Source organism: Portunus trituberculatus, chromosome 25 (assembly GCF_017591435.1).
Source record: "Portunus trituberculatus isolate SZX2019 chromosome 25, ASM1759143v1, whole genome shotgun sequence".
Classification (NCBI taxonomy): domain Eukaryota; kingdom Metazoa; phylum Arthropoda; class Malacostraca; order Decapoda; family Portunidae; genus Portunus; species Portunus trituberculatus.
Genome location: NC_059279.1, coordinates 9,559,269 through 9,577,816, shown reverse-complemented (window position 1 = coordinate 9,577,816; position 18,548 = coordinate 9,559,269). Strand labels below are relative to the sequence as shown.

General features: G+C 43.7%; 1 protein-coding gene across 6 annotated transcripts in view; it reads right to left on the bottom strand.

Annotated features, from left to right (window-relative positions):
- Positions 1-12,394, bottom strand: part of LOC123508985 (protein C12orf4 homolog) — a 219,796-nt gene extending 207,402 nt beyond the window's left edge. The window contains exons 1-2 of one of the 6 annotated variants that reach the window (XR_006676063.1): positions 12,203-12,388; positions 7,365-7,554 (exon numbers count right to left, since the gene is read on the bottom strand). Coding sequence is in view for 1 of the 6 variants with exons in the window: in XM_045263089.1 (XP_045119024.1) it covers positions 7,365-7,533 (169 nt within the window). In the remaining 5 variants the exon portion in view is untranslated. Of the gene's footprint in view, positions 1-7,364; positions 7,559-12,202 lie in introns of those variants that run through there. The other 5 variants (XR_006676062.1, XM_045263089.1, XR_006676067.1 and 2 more) reach the window with 5 other exon arrangements.
- Positions 12,395-18,548: the final 6,154 nt, after the last annotated feature.

The window sequence follows — 18,548 nt, the reverse complement described above, 5'->3', positions numbered from 1 at the left end:
CCTGTTCGTTAAGCGGAGTATTGCTGTGTATATATATATATATATATATATATATATATATATATATATATATATATATATATATATATATATATACAGGCAACCCCTGCTTAACGAAGGGGTTACGTTCCTAAAAAACACTTCGTTAAGCGAAACTTCAGTAAGCGAACCAATTATAACAAGTTTAATCCCTGATTTAAACTTCCATTGAGAGTAAGCAAAGCGAGAGTGCATCATAGTACAGTAAACGGTTTAATGAAAGTAAAAATTATGAAGTTAAACATTTAGGTAGTTTAATTTAAGTCATTATAATGTACACTAATGTATGTATGTACGTAACTTTATAATGTTGATTATCTTAACTTTATGAAGGGAAGGAGAATGAAACGGGAAATACACTAACCGGCAACCTGTGCAATGTAAACAAAGTGCACATCATGGTACCGCATACAAAACTTATGCACCACATTTCCACAAGGCTTTCCATTTTATCCATTGTAGAGTCACGAGTTCAGGTGGTTCTTTTAGCTTTCAAGGAAGATGCGGTCTCACCAGCCTTCTTAATAGAGTCTGCTGACTTGAAAATAGTAGATAGTAGATGGAGTCAAGATGGTGGCAAGCAATATTATTAGTTTTCTGGCCTTTCTCTTGTCTGTGAATAATACCCAGCTTCACTTCGAGAGTAAGACACTTCCTGGTCTTCTTAGGAATGTTAGGCCACATTGCAGGGCATTTTGGTGGTAAGTTGAACTAGGGAAGATGAGCTGCTTGTGACGCTGTTATGTTTTGACTGGGGAGTGAGTGGTGCGTGTGATCTTGATCTTGATGCTACAGGTGACGCAAAATTTCTTCTGAGTCAGGCCTTTGTATCGGCAGCGCCTGTGTTGTCCACGAGAGGCTTGATCTTGATCTTTATTCTACAGGTGTCTCAGGATTTCTCCTGAGGCAGGACTTAGTACCAGCAGCTCCTGGTGTATTCAAAAGCCTGTCAGCTTGCATGATACGGCGGGGCTTTCAAATTTGGAAAAAATTACCTGGATAAAACTTCGTTAAAGCGAGTTTGATGTTTGTTAAACGAGCAGATGGTAGTAAAACGAAACCTTCGTTGTAGCGAAATTTCTGTGTGTGAACCTTCGTTAAACGGGGGTTGCCTGTATATATATATACATATATATATATATATATATATATATATATATATATATATATATATATATATATATATATATATATACGTACTTTTTCTGCCGGCCTCCGTCTGGGCCAAACCATACTCTTCACTTGCACCACCTACGTCTATCTCATGACCCCTTCTGCCCTTGGTGTAGGACTACCCCTGATGCCATGGAACATTTCCTACTTCAATGCCCACGCTTCTACTTTCAACATACTGCATTACACTCCCGGCTCTCCGCCCTGGCCATCATAACACTGGACATGCCCACCCACCCTCCTGGCAGCCTCAGGCATCCACCCCTCCTGGCAACCTGCTGTCCTTCTCCTTATTTGTGCCTTCTTGAGGAAGACCAGCCAGCTATCATGCCTGTGATACCCACACAGGACTACCCCAGGGCTCATAAGGATCCATAGATCTTCGTGGCCTCTTGGATCCTTATGAGCCCTGGGGTAGTCCTGTGTGGGTATCACAGGTGTGGTAGCTGGCCAGTCTTCCTCAAGAAGGCACAAATAAGGCAAAGGACAGCAGGTTGCCAGGAGGGGTGGACGCCTGAGGCCGCCAGGAGGGTAGGCAGGTCGAGTGTTGTGATGGCCAGGGCAGAGAGCTGAGAGTGTAGTGCAGTATGTTGAGTGGTAGCGTGGGCATTGAAGTAGGAAATGTTCCATGGCCTCAGGGGTAGTCCTACACCAAGGGCAGAAGGGGTCTCGAGACAGATGTAGACACTGCAAGTGAGCACTGAACATGGTGTGGCCCAGGTGGATGCGGGCGATGGCTGATGTGCCTTGCGCTCCTTCCCGTGACTGACTGACTGTTTGAATCTTGTAATGGTGCTCATCCTCCCCTGCTGATGGACCCCCCATCCCTCACCCCCTTACTACCTGCAACCCGTGCATCATCTGTTAGAAGCTAAGCTCCCTAATGAATTCCTCAAGCCTGCTCATTGAACCCATATATCCTAGCTTATAGAATCCCTGATGTGGACCCTGGTGAGTCTGTGCTGGGCAGCCTTCCATTTATTCAGGAGGCTTCTGTTGAGGCTGGCCAACCAGCCCCTGTGCCTGGTGGCAGTAGGGTGGACCAAAGTCTTTCAGCTCCCATGCCAGTTTCCCATCCCCTTTCTGCAGCTGGGACCTGTGAGGATGATAAGGAGGAATTACCTCCCTGTCAAGAAGGTGTTTCCCCATTTTTGCACCTCATAGGCCACGTGAGGGCCTATCTTCATCTGTCTTCTCCTGAGGCTCCTTCCTCATCCCAGTTTACAGGTGTAGAAAGGGAACAGAGGTCAGTTTTGCCTCGCCAGCCCTCACTTACTCTCTCACAGTTGCTTATGGCTCAAGCTGCCTGTGAGGAAGCCCAATGCAGAACCCTGAAGGAACCTAAGCCATGATCACTCAATTTTCAGTTGTCTAGGGACTGGTATGGCCAGGCCAAGTCTTTTTATCTGCCTGAGGGGGCCTCACTGGCTCCACTATAGCCAGTGGGTCTATGGCCAGTGGGCAACCTCCTGTCTGTTGACACAAATGGAGAAAGTGCATGGCTCAATGGCTGACATTGCCTATTTGACAGACCAGGTTTTGGATACATGGGCTGATGCTGCTTCTAGCATGGAGCAGGATGTTTTGGAATTTTTGTCAACACTGGCCAAGGCTAATAAGGGCAATCTTCATCCTGCTGAGTAGCCTTATATTAGGCTAATAAGGACATTCTTCGTCTTGCTGAAGAGCCTTACATTATGGAGGTAGGCTGTAGTGGATTCGTTGCCTCGTACCTTTTCTAACAATGAGAAGCGACACCTTTTTTCTTTTCCTTTTACTAACGTACTATTTGACCCAGCTGTTGTGGCCAGGGTGCAGGACAATGAGCACTTGGCTTCTCAGCAACATGCACTCTCTTCTGTGGTATGTGGGTTGGCCTCTTCTTTTCGGGGATCAGCCTTGGTGCCCTATGGGAGAAAGATTAAAGGGCAGACAAGGAAGGGTGCATTTCCTAGTGTCTCTTTGTTGGCTCCTGTCCCCAGGCCCTCCACTATGCTTGCAGTGGCACTGGAGAAAGTGGATGGAGGTTGGGGCAGGAGAGTGGGTAGTGAAGACTCTGCATTATGGGTATGTTCTCCCCTTTTTGCGTCCCCCTCATTTGTCTGCCAAACCCATAAAGATTGCGAGCTATGTAAAGGGGTCAGATCGTTATGTGACCTTGGATTTAGTAGTGCGGGATATGTTGGCCAAAGGGACCATAGAGCTTATGATGGGCAAGCTAGAAGGCATTTCTGCCTGTCTATCCTCATATACAAAGTAACAAGGGGTTGGACACCTGTGTTCTATCTCTCGGCTTTGAACAAGTTTTTAGTGGTCAGCCCCTTCCCAATAGAGATGGTGGCATCAGTTTTGGGAGTCTACAAATGTGGGGGATTGGATGGTTTCTCTGGATTTGAGGAATGTGTATTTGCAAGTTCCAAAACACCCTTGTTCTCATATGTACCTGTGGTTTGTTTGGCGAGGCAAGGTTTTCCAGTTTATAGTTCTTTGTTTTGGCTTCGCCACCACATGGTAGGTCTTTACCAAGGTGATGGCGCCAGTGTCTTCATGGACTCATCGACACGATATCCCCCTGCATCGTTACCTGGACAATTGGCTGGTCACAGGGCCCACTCTCTAGAGGTGCATAGGCGTCATCCAGGCTGTTTTGTGGCTGTGTGCTAAGTTGGGTATTCAGATCAATCTGCAGAACTCTCCTGGTGGATGGATCCAGGTCATCTTCTCAGGGGAGTTCCCTTTCTGATGGCTCCTCTGGAAGTCTCTGTTTTCCGACATGTCCCTTCATGGTTGAGGTGCTCTTGTCTCAGGGGTGTGGTCTCCACAGGAGCAGAGGTTTTACATCAACCACCTGGAGATGATGGCTGTTTTCCAGGTTCTGCAGTCCTTTCAGCAGGAATTGTCAGGCACGGTGGTGTCACTCATGTCAGAGAATTTGACAGTGGTGGCTTATTTATGGAATTCGGGGGCACTCAGTCCAAGTCTTTGTTGGGTCTGGCGGGAATATTCTCTGGTGGTGCGAGGACAACTCGGTCTCTCTTTACCCCAGGTTTGTGCTGGCAGGCATCCTCAGTTGTGAGTGTGTGAGGTCAGAGTGGACTCTACATCCAGCAGTGTGCAGGCAGGTCTTCCAGGTGTGGGGTGCACCACAGGTGGATCTGTTTGCAATGGCCTTAAATCACCATTTACCTCTGTATATGTCTTCCCTGCCAGACCCGGGAGCTTGGAAAGAGGACGTGTTTGCCTTTCCATGGGAGGGCTTGGATCTGTATGCCTTTCCTCCTTTCTCTCTGATTTGTTAGGTGCTGGTTTGAATCAGAGGGTTCACTAGTGTTCATATGACTCTGATTGCCCTGCAGTGGCATTGAGCAGATTGGTTTCCTCTGCTTCTGAGTCTGTTAGTGGACCACCCTCGAGTGTTGCCTCCATGGGCCTCTCTGCTCTGCCAGCCTCATCGCCACCTCTTTCACATGCCTCCAGGGGTACCGTATTTTATGGCTTACAAGATGAACTTATTTTTTCTAAAAAATACCTTGAAAATTACTAGTGCGTCTTCCAAGACGAATGTTGTATTGTAAGTCAACACCCAGCCTCAAGAGAGCTTTGACACTTGACTGACAGCAATCTGGATTTGTATGTTGAGTCATTACATTATGATGTTAGCTCAAGTACTATTTAATTCAGGCTTTTATATGATGTAAACTCAGTACTTAGTTGTTACAAGTATTTCCAATACCATAATCCTTCCTGGAGCCTACTCAGTGTGTGGAGAAAACGGGCCACTCCCTCGTCTCATAGCAACACACACATACATACACACGAACGCACACACATTCCAGGCGCCTTTATACCTTTATTAATAGAACATCCAAATGGCTTACTCATTCTAACTCGTCAAAACTCCACTTGTGAATTATATTCACATTGATAAAGCCTGTGAAGCACCATTGCAAAATAAAATAAATATGAACTGCAGCACTGACGCGTTCGGTTTCAGCGACTGGCAGATTCAGCTATTTTAATAACCTAAGTTATTCAGCCTCCCAAATTTCTGAAACTTTGGAATTTCAGAATGACAAACCTCTAAAATTGAGGGCTTTTACTGCATAAAAGATTTGCTCACACTCTTATGTCGTGAAATACATCAGTTACCACCAGGCTGTCACACGTATCACAAGCTTTTTTGTCCTGGAAATTATCACCCATGGCTAGTTCATCGAAACAGGTTAATTATACTATTGCATGAATAAATTTCTTTCAAGTTTTATATTTTTACATGCATATTTTTGAAATTTTTTGTTTATTTTTATGAAAAACCACTAATTAGTATGTATTTGTGATGAGTGCTCCAGCAAATTTGTAATGAGTGCTGAAACAATAGTGTCTTGCAGACTCCTTGCTTCTTATGTTTTTGTGTTCAGTGGTCGGGTATATGGTGAATGTGTTCTTGCATGAATGACTTTTTTTTCTTAGAAATTTCTTTCAAATATTAGGGTGTGTCTTCCAAAATGCAGCGTCTTGCAAGCCGTAAAATACGGTACTTCATCCTCACATGTGGAGACTCTCCAGTGTCTCTTCCAAAAGAGAGGCTTTTCGTGGAAGGCTGCTAGATTTATGGCTCATCCAATCAGGCAGTCCTCTGCCAAAGTTTATCAGGCAAAGTGGTCTGTCTTCTGTGGTTGGTGTGAGTCAAGGGGTTGTCATCCTCTCTTGGCCTCTGTGATAGACTAGTGGACTTTTTATTTTTCTTTGGGACACAAAGCAATTGTCCTTGTTGTCCATTAGGGGCTATCGTTCAGCTTTGGCCCCCATTTTCCAGCAGGCTGGATTGGATGTCTCCCAGGATTTGGATCTGTCAGCTCTGTTTCAGAGATTTACCAAGTCAGCTCCTCCCCGTTCGCCACACATTCCCTAATTTTCTAGGGAAGACTCAACTTCCAGGTGATGAATCTCAGTTCAACTTCACCATTCCTGCTCTTACGGAGTAGGTTGGCAACTCGAAGGGGGACCAGCTTTTATGCCCAGTCAGAGCCATCAGGGTTACCTTCATAGAACCAGAGATTGTTATCCTAGATGCTCCTGCCTTTTTGTGACTGTTCTGGAGTCTCAGCATGTGGTGCACCATCGTACTATTTCTCACTGGATATGTCAGATTATCTAGCATGCACATGAGGATGTTTCTGAGGAGGACATGCACTTAGTTCATGTGAAGGTGCATGAAGTTAGAGCAGTGGCAACGAGTGCCTTGTTCAAGAAGATTCAGAGTATTCCTGCCATTCTTGGAACAGGAACCTGGAAAAGTATGTCCATTTTTGCTTCTTTTTACCTTAGAGATATTACTTATTGGTATTTGGATACCTTTTGTCTAGGCCCTGTTGTGTCAGCTGGCAGGGTAATTCAATAAATTTTATTTTGGATTCCTTTTACATACTGCTCTATGTATTGTCCTCTGTGGGGTTCTTGGTCATTGGACCTTTCTGGTGGAAAGATTTGTGATGCTCGTCTCACTCCTCTGGTTTAGCCCCTTTGTCATGGGATACAAGTGCTGCACCCACCTCAGGATATTTGCTTTGCTTTGTAAGTTTAGGAAGGTAAGGGTGTGTCTTTGGGAGTGAAAGTTGTTTTTAGGAGTGAGGTCATCTTCCCTCCTATATACTTGGGATTCAGTTCTTAAGCAATAATTAATAATTATGGGTGGTAGGATGTGTAGTAACTATAGGATTTTTTAATGTAAAATCCATTTTTATCTACATACTTACCCATAATTATTAATTATAACTGAGTTTCCCTTCCTCCCTCCCCTCTATGACCTTTAAGGCTAGAGGCGAATGAGGGAATCAGCCTGATGGGTGGTACCTAGGAGTAGAAAACAAGAAAGGGCACCTCAAGTATTTCTTTCGTTTTTATTTCTCTAGCTGTTGGACATGGTGTAAGTTTGCTGTGAGAATGGGTTCAAGCAATAATTAATAATTATGCATAAGTATGTAGATAAAAATGGATTTTACACTAAAAATCCTGTTTCCACAGTAACATTTCCTAGGTTTATATAATTTTTTATAATTCTTATGAACATAACACAACATAACTTTAAAATTGTAAGCTATGTTTAAATTAATGATACTATCAGCTGGCTAATCAGTTACATAGAAACTCACCATTATGTAAGTAGACAGGGATGTTATGGTGCAGTATGAGACGGTGTGCCAACTCCACTGGGCAGATATTTGCAGGAACTGCTACCGGCACACGCACAGTTATACTCTGAGGCTCCACTCCCAAGGTGACTTCACACACACATTCTTCATTGCGGGTGCTGCCCACCATTTTGCACTGATGGATCACCTCCTAACTTTCAGAACAGGTAAAATGCCTATTACTACTAATCCTTTATTCTGGTCAGCTATCCTTAACTTTGCCATATCTATGTATGCCAGAAGGTAGAAAAGGATACATATGTTGACACATTTTGTTGAAACCTATACAACTAGGTGAAAAAAATTGATAAAGAAACCAGAAATGTACCTAAGCAGGATACTGTACATAATAAAAAAAAATCTGAACTTTGTAAAATCTACCTTCCTGTATAGTTATATCTTCTATTCTTGTAAAGTTCATTCTTCTTCTCTGTTTGAAAGATTTTGACATTATCTATTTATGAAAAAGTGTTTGATGAGTTAAAGAACAGACTTGGCATGATTCTGGGCAGAAATATAAAGTGCATGAGATTTAGATGATGGAAGGCTCAGGAACCTTTTGTGGGCAACTTCTCTATCATGAATAGCATGAGAAGAGGCTGTGTTAAACCAAAGTTTAGAAGGCTTAGGTTGCGAAAAAGTAAGGAATGTACACCTCCATGACAGACATTATCACCTCTCTTATGTGCTCATCACACAGAGATGGGTCTCTGAAATGGAAGCAGTAATCATTCCAAGGAAAAAAATTGCTGATAAGCTTTGTATATAGCTAAATCATATATATATCTAGGGTTTTTCAAAAGATATCAAGAGAAGTAGCTATCCCTAGATTTTTAGGGAAAATCCCTGGCTGCGTCTATGATTTTGAGTCTATATCAATCAAAGTTTGTTTGCCTACCACATCCACATTCCCACATGTCTACAAGCTTATTGGAAGATCAAGGGAATTAGGTTCTATAAACTGATATAATTTACTATCATACTCAAGTTGTAGATCACATAATTTGGAGCATTTCTAGTAGTTATGCCTTGTGCTACAAATAACAAACTCAACCGGACCAAATCCAATATCACGGTGAGTGCCCATAAGTCAAGCCTACTGTGCTTTACCAGAAGGCAAATAAACAACATTCCAATGGTCATCATTGATGGTTCTCCAATCCCTTTCAAACTATAACATAAATTCTTTGGCTTACTATTGGATAGCTACCGTCTAACCTGGGGCTGCCACATACAGTATCTGGTGACCTCATGCCTTAAAAGGTTAAACGTAATGAAATCCCTGGCTGGTGTCAAGTGGGGTGCAGATAGGCATATACTCATCCAGTTTTATTGTACATATATCCAGAGTCACTTGAACTATGGATGTGAGGTTTATGGAGTGACCTCACAATCACTTCTCCACAAATTGGATGTCATTAAAAATTCAGCCATTCCTATTGCATTGGAAGCATTTAAGCTTCACCAGTTTCTGCCCTTCAGGCTGAGGCCTCCCTTCCCTCCCTATCACACAGACACTCCACATTCCTCATCCAGACCTACACTAAACTTGCCTCCTTCCCTAAATGTCATGCCCTCCACTCCCTCCTTCAACATGGTAGGGAGCCACTTCATGGCCCCTTGCCATATAAAGCCCACACACACTTCATAAACAGAGCTCTCTTCTTTGCAATTCTCCAGATGACTCCTTCTCCTTTCCTCATTCTCAAAAAAAACTTTTCTGGGCTCTTGATATTTTCTCTCTTCCTCAGTCTCTCTGTCCTTTCACACATTCACACAATGGTCCAAAGTTGGCTGCCCACTGCAGGGTAAATCCTTATTCACTTCTCTTCTACACTCACACTACCAGAACCACCTCTACATCTACACCAATGGGTCCTGCCTCCCTGACCCTCCAGCTGTTGGAGTAGCAATCTACATACCCTCTAGGTCCCTTGCCACTGCCTGGAGGTTGCCAGCCAATGCCTCCATCACCATAGCAGAATTGTTGCTATCAAAGAGGGCCTTCAGTTTGCTAACACCCTTGCTTCATTGCCCCCTTCTCAGACTCACTCTCTGCCCTCCAAATAATAAGATCCCACTGCCCACACTCCCACAATAACCTCACCCTCATCATCCATCACATCATCCTCCACCTGACCTCCCTAAGACACAACATTCAACTTCAATAAGTGCCCTCCCATGTTGGTGTCATAGAAAACACGGTGGCCGACAGGGCAGCAGCAGAGGCACACACCCATCCCTCCCCTACTGACTTAGCTAATGACCAGAGTGACTTCCTAACTGACCTCAAGACAGTCTGCTGGCGATGTTGGGACACTACATTGACTGACGCCTTACAGCACACCTCACTGGGACACATCAGACAGGACACAAGACACCACTGGTGGATCTACTACACCAACCGGGCCCTGCACACTGCAGTCACCAGGCTGAGAATTGGCCACACCAGCCTCAATGCCCACATACACAAGCTGACCATGTCTAACTCTCCCCACTGCCACTGGTGTCCTACACAGCCTGATACCCCAGAACACTTGCTGCTGCATTGTTCCCATCACCCTCAACACCATGTGGCACTCCTCCACTCACTATCCACTTTCCAACTATACAGGCTAACACTGACTGATCTTCTAGGTGCCTCCACCAATTCCACCCTGGCCTTCAAAGCCCTCAACCTCACCAGGACCTTCTTATACAAGTCAAATCAGCTCCACCACATCCAATTTGGGTTCTACTACAGTTTTGTACAATAAATTCTAGATGTTTTTGGCCACCCTTAGGTTGTTGTTCTTACTATTTACAACATTTCCAATAAGTACCTGCGGTAAATGAATAATAACGCTACAATAGGTTTGATAATGTGCTATGTCTGTCGAGTTTTCTCTTAAGTCCAGCGAGCTGTGGCAAGCTACGAAGCTCCATCACTCTAAAAAATGAGCACTATACTGACTTGCATTTGTTTATAGCTGGGATCTGTGGATAACTGCTGAATAGGATTCTTATTGTGTCTATATAGTTCTTTTGTCCAATTATGTGCCACCACCTCTTAACACCACAAGCTGTGCCAATGAGAATTTGGTAGGTATATGCATCTGTAGACAGGGCACAGCTGAGCAGACAGGTGCACAGAGACATCTGTGTGCTCATTTCAGCCATGACCGCCATTGACATTAGGTGTAAATGTTTTTAATTTGATTACTGAGAAATCACTATAAAATTTCATTCTGTCCCTGTGGAAGACAATGAACTTCATGACACTCGAGTAGAAGATGACCCACAGCCACTTGTTAAGGTATTGTGAGCTATGAATTTATACTGGGGGTGGATATTGGTAGAGATAGGGCATATTGTGTGAAACTATAAGAGAACCGGGTTCTAGCATGGGGGTGTCTAGAGAGTGGGTGCAGCCCCAAAGGTAGGATATGTTAGGTTAGGTTAGTGAGGAAGGGAGTGCAGGGGAGTGCAGCCACCGGTTAGATTACATTAGGTTAGGTTTATGTTAGAGTTAGGTTAGTGTCCTAGCAGTGGGGGGGAGCAGCCTTCCCAGCTAGGATACATTAGGCTAGGTGTATGTTAGGATTAAGTTAATGTCCTAGTGGGAAAGGTGCAGGGGCACAGGCCCCCAGGTAAGAAAAAAAAATAGTAAGATTATGTAAAATTTCCCTAGATTGAGAAAATTTGCCTAGAGCCCTAGATCTTTCAAAAAACCATATATTACTCATATATGACTCCCCATGCAAAACCCCCAATTCTCCAAAGGCCCCAAAGCTTGCTGGCTCCAGCAAATCATCAAGAAGAAGCCTCTCGAAACAACAGAGGCCTTCCTACGATCACCGTCCTGTAACTCCCTGATTTTCTCCCTTATAGCCTGCCTAGCATTATCAACATTCAATGAAGGTGGACTGGGATTATTTGAAACAGTAATAAATCTATCCAACTTATCAAACAAAGTCCTAACTGTTACACAAAGGGTCATAACCATCTTGTGCAGTTGTTTCACTGCTTCACCCTGGTCTCAGTTTCTCACAGAACCACTATTACCAGAGGGGGATTGATTTACCACTCTACAAGTTAGACACTCAAAAAATATATCATCACTCTCAAGCTATACTATGTCACCAATAACGTTCTCAGGCAAACTGAGACATATAGAAGTGGGGTGAAACCATTCAGTACACTTAACACATCCAATAGCATCATTACCCACGTAAGCCTTGCAAGTCCTACAAAGTGTAGATGCACTATCCAAACTAAATGTTCTGCAGCAGTAGCAGCATAACCCTGATTAACATCATGAACTGATGATGATAGCTGGTAGTCAACCTGAATGTTTGGTGTAGGGTGACATTTAGGGATCGCCCTACCTACCATCGGCACCTGGCTTACCTCTTTGTATCACAAATCAGGGGCAGTACTTACCACCAGGAAAATAAAGCAGGTAGCATGTACCATCAATCATTCCCAACATTTCTCACCAGAAAAAAAAACATCTCACATACCAAATTTCATGGTTGGATGAAGCTGCAAATTGACCAAATATATCTAGCTTTTCACAGATTTTCGTTTTGTGTCTTCATTGTGGTGTCTTATAACGGTGATTGGTGAGTACTGAGCAAGGATTCTACATTAAGTGTATTCCTTGGTACTGGGTAACACTGCGACAGTAGGGCAAAGATAATACACCTACATTACATTTTGGAAAAAAAAACCAACCTTACGACTTCGTTTTCATTGTAAACATAAATAGTTATGTCGAAACTATGTATAATATAAGTATGCAATGGTTATAAGCTTACTTAAATATGAAAGTCCACACTTAAAAGGAACTGAAGGCACAGGGACCACCCAGAACTTCACAAAAGGGGAGGCATTGATCTTGATCTTGATACTACAGGCGATTCGCCATCACTCCTGAGCCGGGCCTTTGGGTCGGCAGCTCCTGTAGACGACAAAAAAAGGCATACAGGAAAAAAAAGAAGAAGAAAAAGGAAACAGGGTCCTTTGCTCTAACCGTCTGTACATCTGGCACGCCACATTCTCTCCAGAAACTCCTTCACCGCCTCAATATCATGGAATTGTCCTCTCATTGCTAAATTTAGGCCACAAGGTCAGCATGACTTGTACAGCCTCATTGACCATCTCCTAGACTCTGCCACCCTCAGGGATATACTTAGCGAATATCCTCAGTTTGCTCCCAGACTGTAGGATGTCTTAGGCAATAAGGTGTGCAATATGTGTATTTATTTATTGAAATACTTGTATTCTTGTTGTGTATACTGTCCAGAGTTATTTTTGTGATACTTTAACCTTAAGTCTTTGCCCAGGGGGTGGGTGGCAAGGCCCATCCTCCTTCTTTGTTGTAATTATTTATTAATTCATCTATAAATGTATCAATCAATCAAATCAATCATCCTTTCATTCGTTTCTCTACTCAGTCCCAGCAGCACCACCATCCACTCCCTCCCCGTCTTTTCCACTCACATGCTCCACCGTCTCGTCCTCTCCCGAGTCACACATCAGGCACACTTTGCTGCTGGACTCAGACCACCTGTAACTCCTTGCATTCACATCCATTCACTGTGCCCTAGCTTTAAAGAGAAGATCAACACCCAGGCTTCCATCGTACCACCTCTCGATCATACATGGGGGCCTCTTTCACCTTGTACCATTCCAGAGTAGTCTTTCGTTCCATCCCATTCCTCCACTCATTCAGTCCCACACTCTTCACATCTCTGTCTATCTCACTCTTCCACTTCCTCGCATCCCATTCTGTTCCCACTCTGCCTCCTCTTGTCACGACCCATTCCAGCTCATTCTGATTCATCCCAGCCATTCTCACTGCCCACCCAACCTGTAGACCATTCCTCTCTGTCATTCTCTAACACCTTTTCCTCCATTTGCTTCCACTTTCACTCTGGTTCAGCTGGTTCTGGTAGGTGTCGGAAGTAATGCCTTTTGGAATGGCACTTCCTGATGTGTTTTCCTGTCGGTCCGGGTTTTTGATATTGCTGTTTATTTACTGTTGTTATATTCATTTTTTTTTTTTTTTTTTTTTAGTTTTGCATATTTCTTTTCTGTTTTTGTCTTTTTGTCCAAAATTCTAATAATATGTCTTTGGTATTTTCAATTTCACTGTTTTCATATAGCAATTCTCCTAGTATGGCATCTGTGTCTTCTTGGTATGGTCGTTGTAGGATTGGGTGTCTGTCTTTCTAAGTTGTAGGCTGGACAGTAAAGAATAAAATGTTTTAGGTCTTCGACTGGGTCACCACACATAATACATTCTGTTGCCGCATTTATAAACCTTTGCCTATTGTTACCGCCCATCACGGTGGTTGCAGGACAGTGAGACCCTCACGTTGACGCGATAATATATATATTTTTCGGTCAAAACCTGTTGACAAAGGCACTACGATAAAATACAAACAAACAATACAATAAGCGCGTTTCCCTTTAGCAAGGATGCAGGTGAAATCCCGACGTCGGATATTGTTGGGTTGCCATTGATCGCTGGCTGTTTTAATACGCGACTTGGTATACAGCCAGCCAGCTCGCAAGAGACACACATTCTAAAATTCATATCATAATAAATCTTGAGGCATTGAGTCTTTGTACTGCAAACCATTAATTCCAATTATTTATCCTAACATTATCCATATGATCTGGTAATACACACTCTACAAAACTGTTATTATAAGCTTAATACTCACAGTCGCGGTTTCAATGCTCTCGCATTTTCTACTAGTCTCAACTACATATTTGGTGTGAAACATTTTTTCATATAGTTCAACAGAGAGCACTGTTTCTCCTCTAAATATTACAAAGGAATACATTCTGTAATAATCTTGGTAGAGCAACATTTTTGCGGCCGAAGGCATATCAAACCGAAAAGACTAACTGAACTCGGGAACACCGAGTCCTCTCAAAACACCAAAACAACCCCGCGGCCCGCGGTCGTTTGGAAGCTCGTGTGGACTAGGGTGACCAGACGTCCCCGATTTCAGTGACCTGTCCCCGGTTTTCTGTAACTGAAAGATCACTTGATGCGTAAAAAAAAAAAAAAAAAAAAAAAACTTTTGATTATGATAATTATGTTCTTTTATAATTACTCTTTTAGAATGTCGGACATATTTTAATAGCTAATGGGTGTTCATGATCTCAGATATTTCATCAGGTACATATTTTTTTTTCTTTGCAACTTGGGTAAATAAGGCGAGAGAAACTTTTGATTGCTGGTTTAGAAATGGTACGAATAGTGTCCCCGTTTTAGTTTTTCCAATGCAAAAACACTACATGTTTTTACCTCCCTGAACTGAAAATGTCCCCGGAATTTGTCTCAGAAATTTGGTCACCCTAGTGTGGAGTGTTCTTAGAGCTGGAACAGAATGCCGGTTTATACATGTGCTGTAGTTGACTGCAATTCTATATATATATATAAAAAAAAAAAAACAAGGCGTGAAAGGATGGACTGTGTTTCCCAGGAAGAAAGACGCGGCTCGAAGATTATGGGAGACACGATGTAAACGAGGCCCGACATGGAGAGCTACCAAGGACCATGCTATCTGCTCAAAGCACTTCATAGATTGGTGCAAAAGACCGTCAGCATCGCATCCAGACCCTGAACTGTTTGCCTATAACCGGTGGGGAGCAGGTAGAAACCTGCTTGATGTTGTTTACATACGGAACGGACAATCTTTCACTGAAGTCATACAAGGATTTTGCATCAAAACATCGTGTTTATTTGATATTCGTCACATTTTCTGGATTTGATTGCTAATTAATTAACTTGAATCAATTAAATGTGGTTGCTTACTGAAAATAGCGTAATTCACTCAAGGTGATGAAGTGTCCCAAAACTGAAACCATGAACCAAGCATTTTTGGCTCGTTTTGCCATATTACGTTCTATGTGCTTGGTGAAGCTGATTAGAGATGTTCCTAATAATTTACTTAGTTTGATAGCACATATATGACGTAAACATTTTTTTTCCAGCATACCGAGTTGAATGTGCTAAATTAAGTTATCTGGCGAATCTGGCAGCTTTTCAGCACTTTCCGACTTTCCGACCAAATGAGAACGGCTGTGATATAAGTACATAAATGCTACGTTTTGTGAGACTAAATATATTATGCAACACTAAATACGATAAGTACACTCATAGAATAGTGTGTGGGGTAAATACGTATACGTCTGAAGGACAATGAACTTACGTGTTCGGGTCTACGGCACGTTACAAGGAGTTAACGTATACTCTGCGATAGCTTGTTGAGGACTGTTCCTTGGTGTGGCCTGGCATGAGGCAGTGAACTCACCCTCTGACCTCATCCGCTGACCCAGGAATTCTCTATCTATGAGACGGGACTCAGCACTTCCTATCTTGTAAACAACTTCCATCGCTCCCTCTATCCCTCTCTCTCTCTCTCTCTCTCTCTCTCTCTCTCTCTCTCTCTCTCTCTCTCTCTTTCTTTCTCTCTCTCTCTCTCTCTCTCTCTCTCTCTCTCTCTCTCTCTCTCTCTCTCGTTGGCGATAACACCCCCCTTTCGAGGTACTCGGACCTCGAAACCATGCTCATGGGGCGTTGTTGCGGTGGACACCTTCTAAATGGCAAAGTTTGGACACTGGGCGTGTGAGGCCAGAGTTTTCTGTCTTCACCTTGACTTGGCGAACAAGGCCATCTTCACTTGAGGCGTTTTCAGTAGCGTCACCGCAAGGCCAAACTTGTTTGACTTCACGCTGAACAGGACAGTGCTGAGGACACCGTCGGTGGTGCCAGACGACCGTGTCACTGTGATCTCAATCCCTGGGAGAAGTTATCGTACAGACGTACACATCAGTCGCCTGAGCTAGCGCTGTGGTCAAGACGTAAACACAGCAGCATAGTGGAAGAGTTTGGAGATTTATTCCTTGATGGGGAGTATTATAGGTCACCAGTGTTTCATCATTTGTATATGCCGAGGGCCGAGCAGCGCAATACTCATCAAAAACAACAGGTCTTCAGTCCTGGAAGTGGTTTGATCTACGCGGGCTTGTTTTGAAGGTGTTCCATTGTAGATGTATGGCTGCGGTTTTCTGACGCCTATATAATTGAATTACGTCAATAATTAGCAGATAATTTATTTTTTACCATCATTCATTACTTTATGATATAAGGATTTGCAAAAATATTATCATTTTTTCACCTAATAATAGAAAAGTAACTCCATTATTGTATCGAAGTCACGACTAGAAGTATGGAATCGGATAACACCTACAACAAGGACGGATAGATGCGACATGTCACCAGCTACCACCAGCTCCTTAATTTATTTCACGCCGTATTTTTCATATCGGTTCTCTCCAGTATGCCGCACAATATGTAAACGTAAATCTACATCTACAGTACCCACTTCTATGGCCTAACATACGTCTAACTATTCAGTTTTATTCGAAATGTAACTCCTTCTTGATCTCATTCCATGAGGTTGATGGGGTTGCTCCACGCTGATTGGCTAAAAAGCGTTTGCCAAACGAGAGCAAACGCTTTGGAAAGGCGTTTGCTCGCGTTTGCGAAAACTTGCCTCCGTTTGACTCCGTTTGCCCTCAGCCGCGCCGCTACTGAAAACGCCTTTGGTATCACTTCTAGTATTCTGCCAAGCATCCATTGACTTCGAGGTAGGGGTTGATCTGTGATGAGTACGATGTCGCCAGGGTGCCAGACGCATTGAGTTCTTAAGGGTCCTCATCTTTGCCGGAGTATAGGAAGATATTCCTTGAGCCACCTTTTCCAGAACTGATCTGCTATATACTGAGCGTGTTTCCATCGACGGCGGTATGTGTCTGCTACAGTCAGGTCATTGCCAACAGGGAGGGAGTCAGCTCCCATCCGGAGTAAGTGCAGTAAGGTCGTTGGGGTCGTCGGACACAGGAGTGATACGTCTTCCATTAACGATTTCTTCCACAGCGCAGAATAGTGTATGAAGGCGTTCATCATCCAGTATTTGGGAGCCTACTACTGCCTGAAGGACCTTCCTTACTGTCCGGATTTGGCGTTCCCATACTCCGCCCATGTGCGAAACCTTTGGTGGATTGAATCGCCATTCTACTTGGCGTCGGAGGATAGCGTCTCTGACTATGTTATCATTATGCCAACTGCTCACTGCTTCCTTTAGTTCACGGGTGGCTCCAAGCATATTTGTTCCATTGTCAGAGTGAATGCGTTTGGGAGTACCTCTGCGTCCCGTGAACCTTGTTAGAGCAGAAATGAAAGAGTCTGCACTTAGAGAAGTAAGGACTTCTAAATGTATGGCTCTGGTGGTCAGGCAAGTAAATAAACAACCCCATCTTTTTGCACGAGCTCGCCCTTGTTTAACCAGGATAGGGCCAAAGCAATCTACACCTGTGTAGGTAAACGGCCGGTCTCCAGAGAGTAGACGATCCTCAGGAAGATCGGCCTCTTTGTCTCGTGTGTGTCCAATTGGTCCTTCGACACGTTACACAGGTCCGTAACACGCGATCAAGTAGCCGTCGGCATTTAGGAATCCAGTAGTTTTCGCGTAATGCCGCGAGTGTGTATTCACGGCCTGAGTGTCCGGTCTTGGTGGCATGTATTTCTTGCACAATAAGTTCCGTGAGTCTGTCCTCCCTCGGTAGCAGTATCGGGGTCCTTTGGTCTGTCTGTAGGGCCGCTCGTGTCAAGCGGCCGCCTACTCTGATCAAGCCATCCATGCCCAAATGAGGTTCTAATCGACTCATTTCGCCATGCTTTACACACTGTGTCCCTTTTAATGTTTTAATTTCTTGAGAGAAGTGTTTCCCTTGTAGGCACTTCAATACTGCAAGCCTTGCTTCTTCTACCTCTCTTGCCAAGAGTCTGTTACCCTGATGACACGACCCATCTTTCTTCCCAACCAGCCATTGTAGGAATCTCCTAATCCACGCTACTCCTTTCAGGAGCCTGTACCAAGAGGAATATCTGTTCCATAATTTCTCCAGGATGTCCTGTCCTTGACTTACGTTAGTTGCCAGTACTGCAGTTTCTTTTTTCACTTCTGGGTCCCCATCAGTGAGATTTGGAACCTCTAAGTCATTCCTCGGCCACTGATCTTCATCTAAAGAGAGGAAGGCTGGCCCTCGAATCCATCTGCTGTTCCTCGAGAGCTCCAT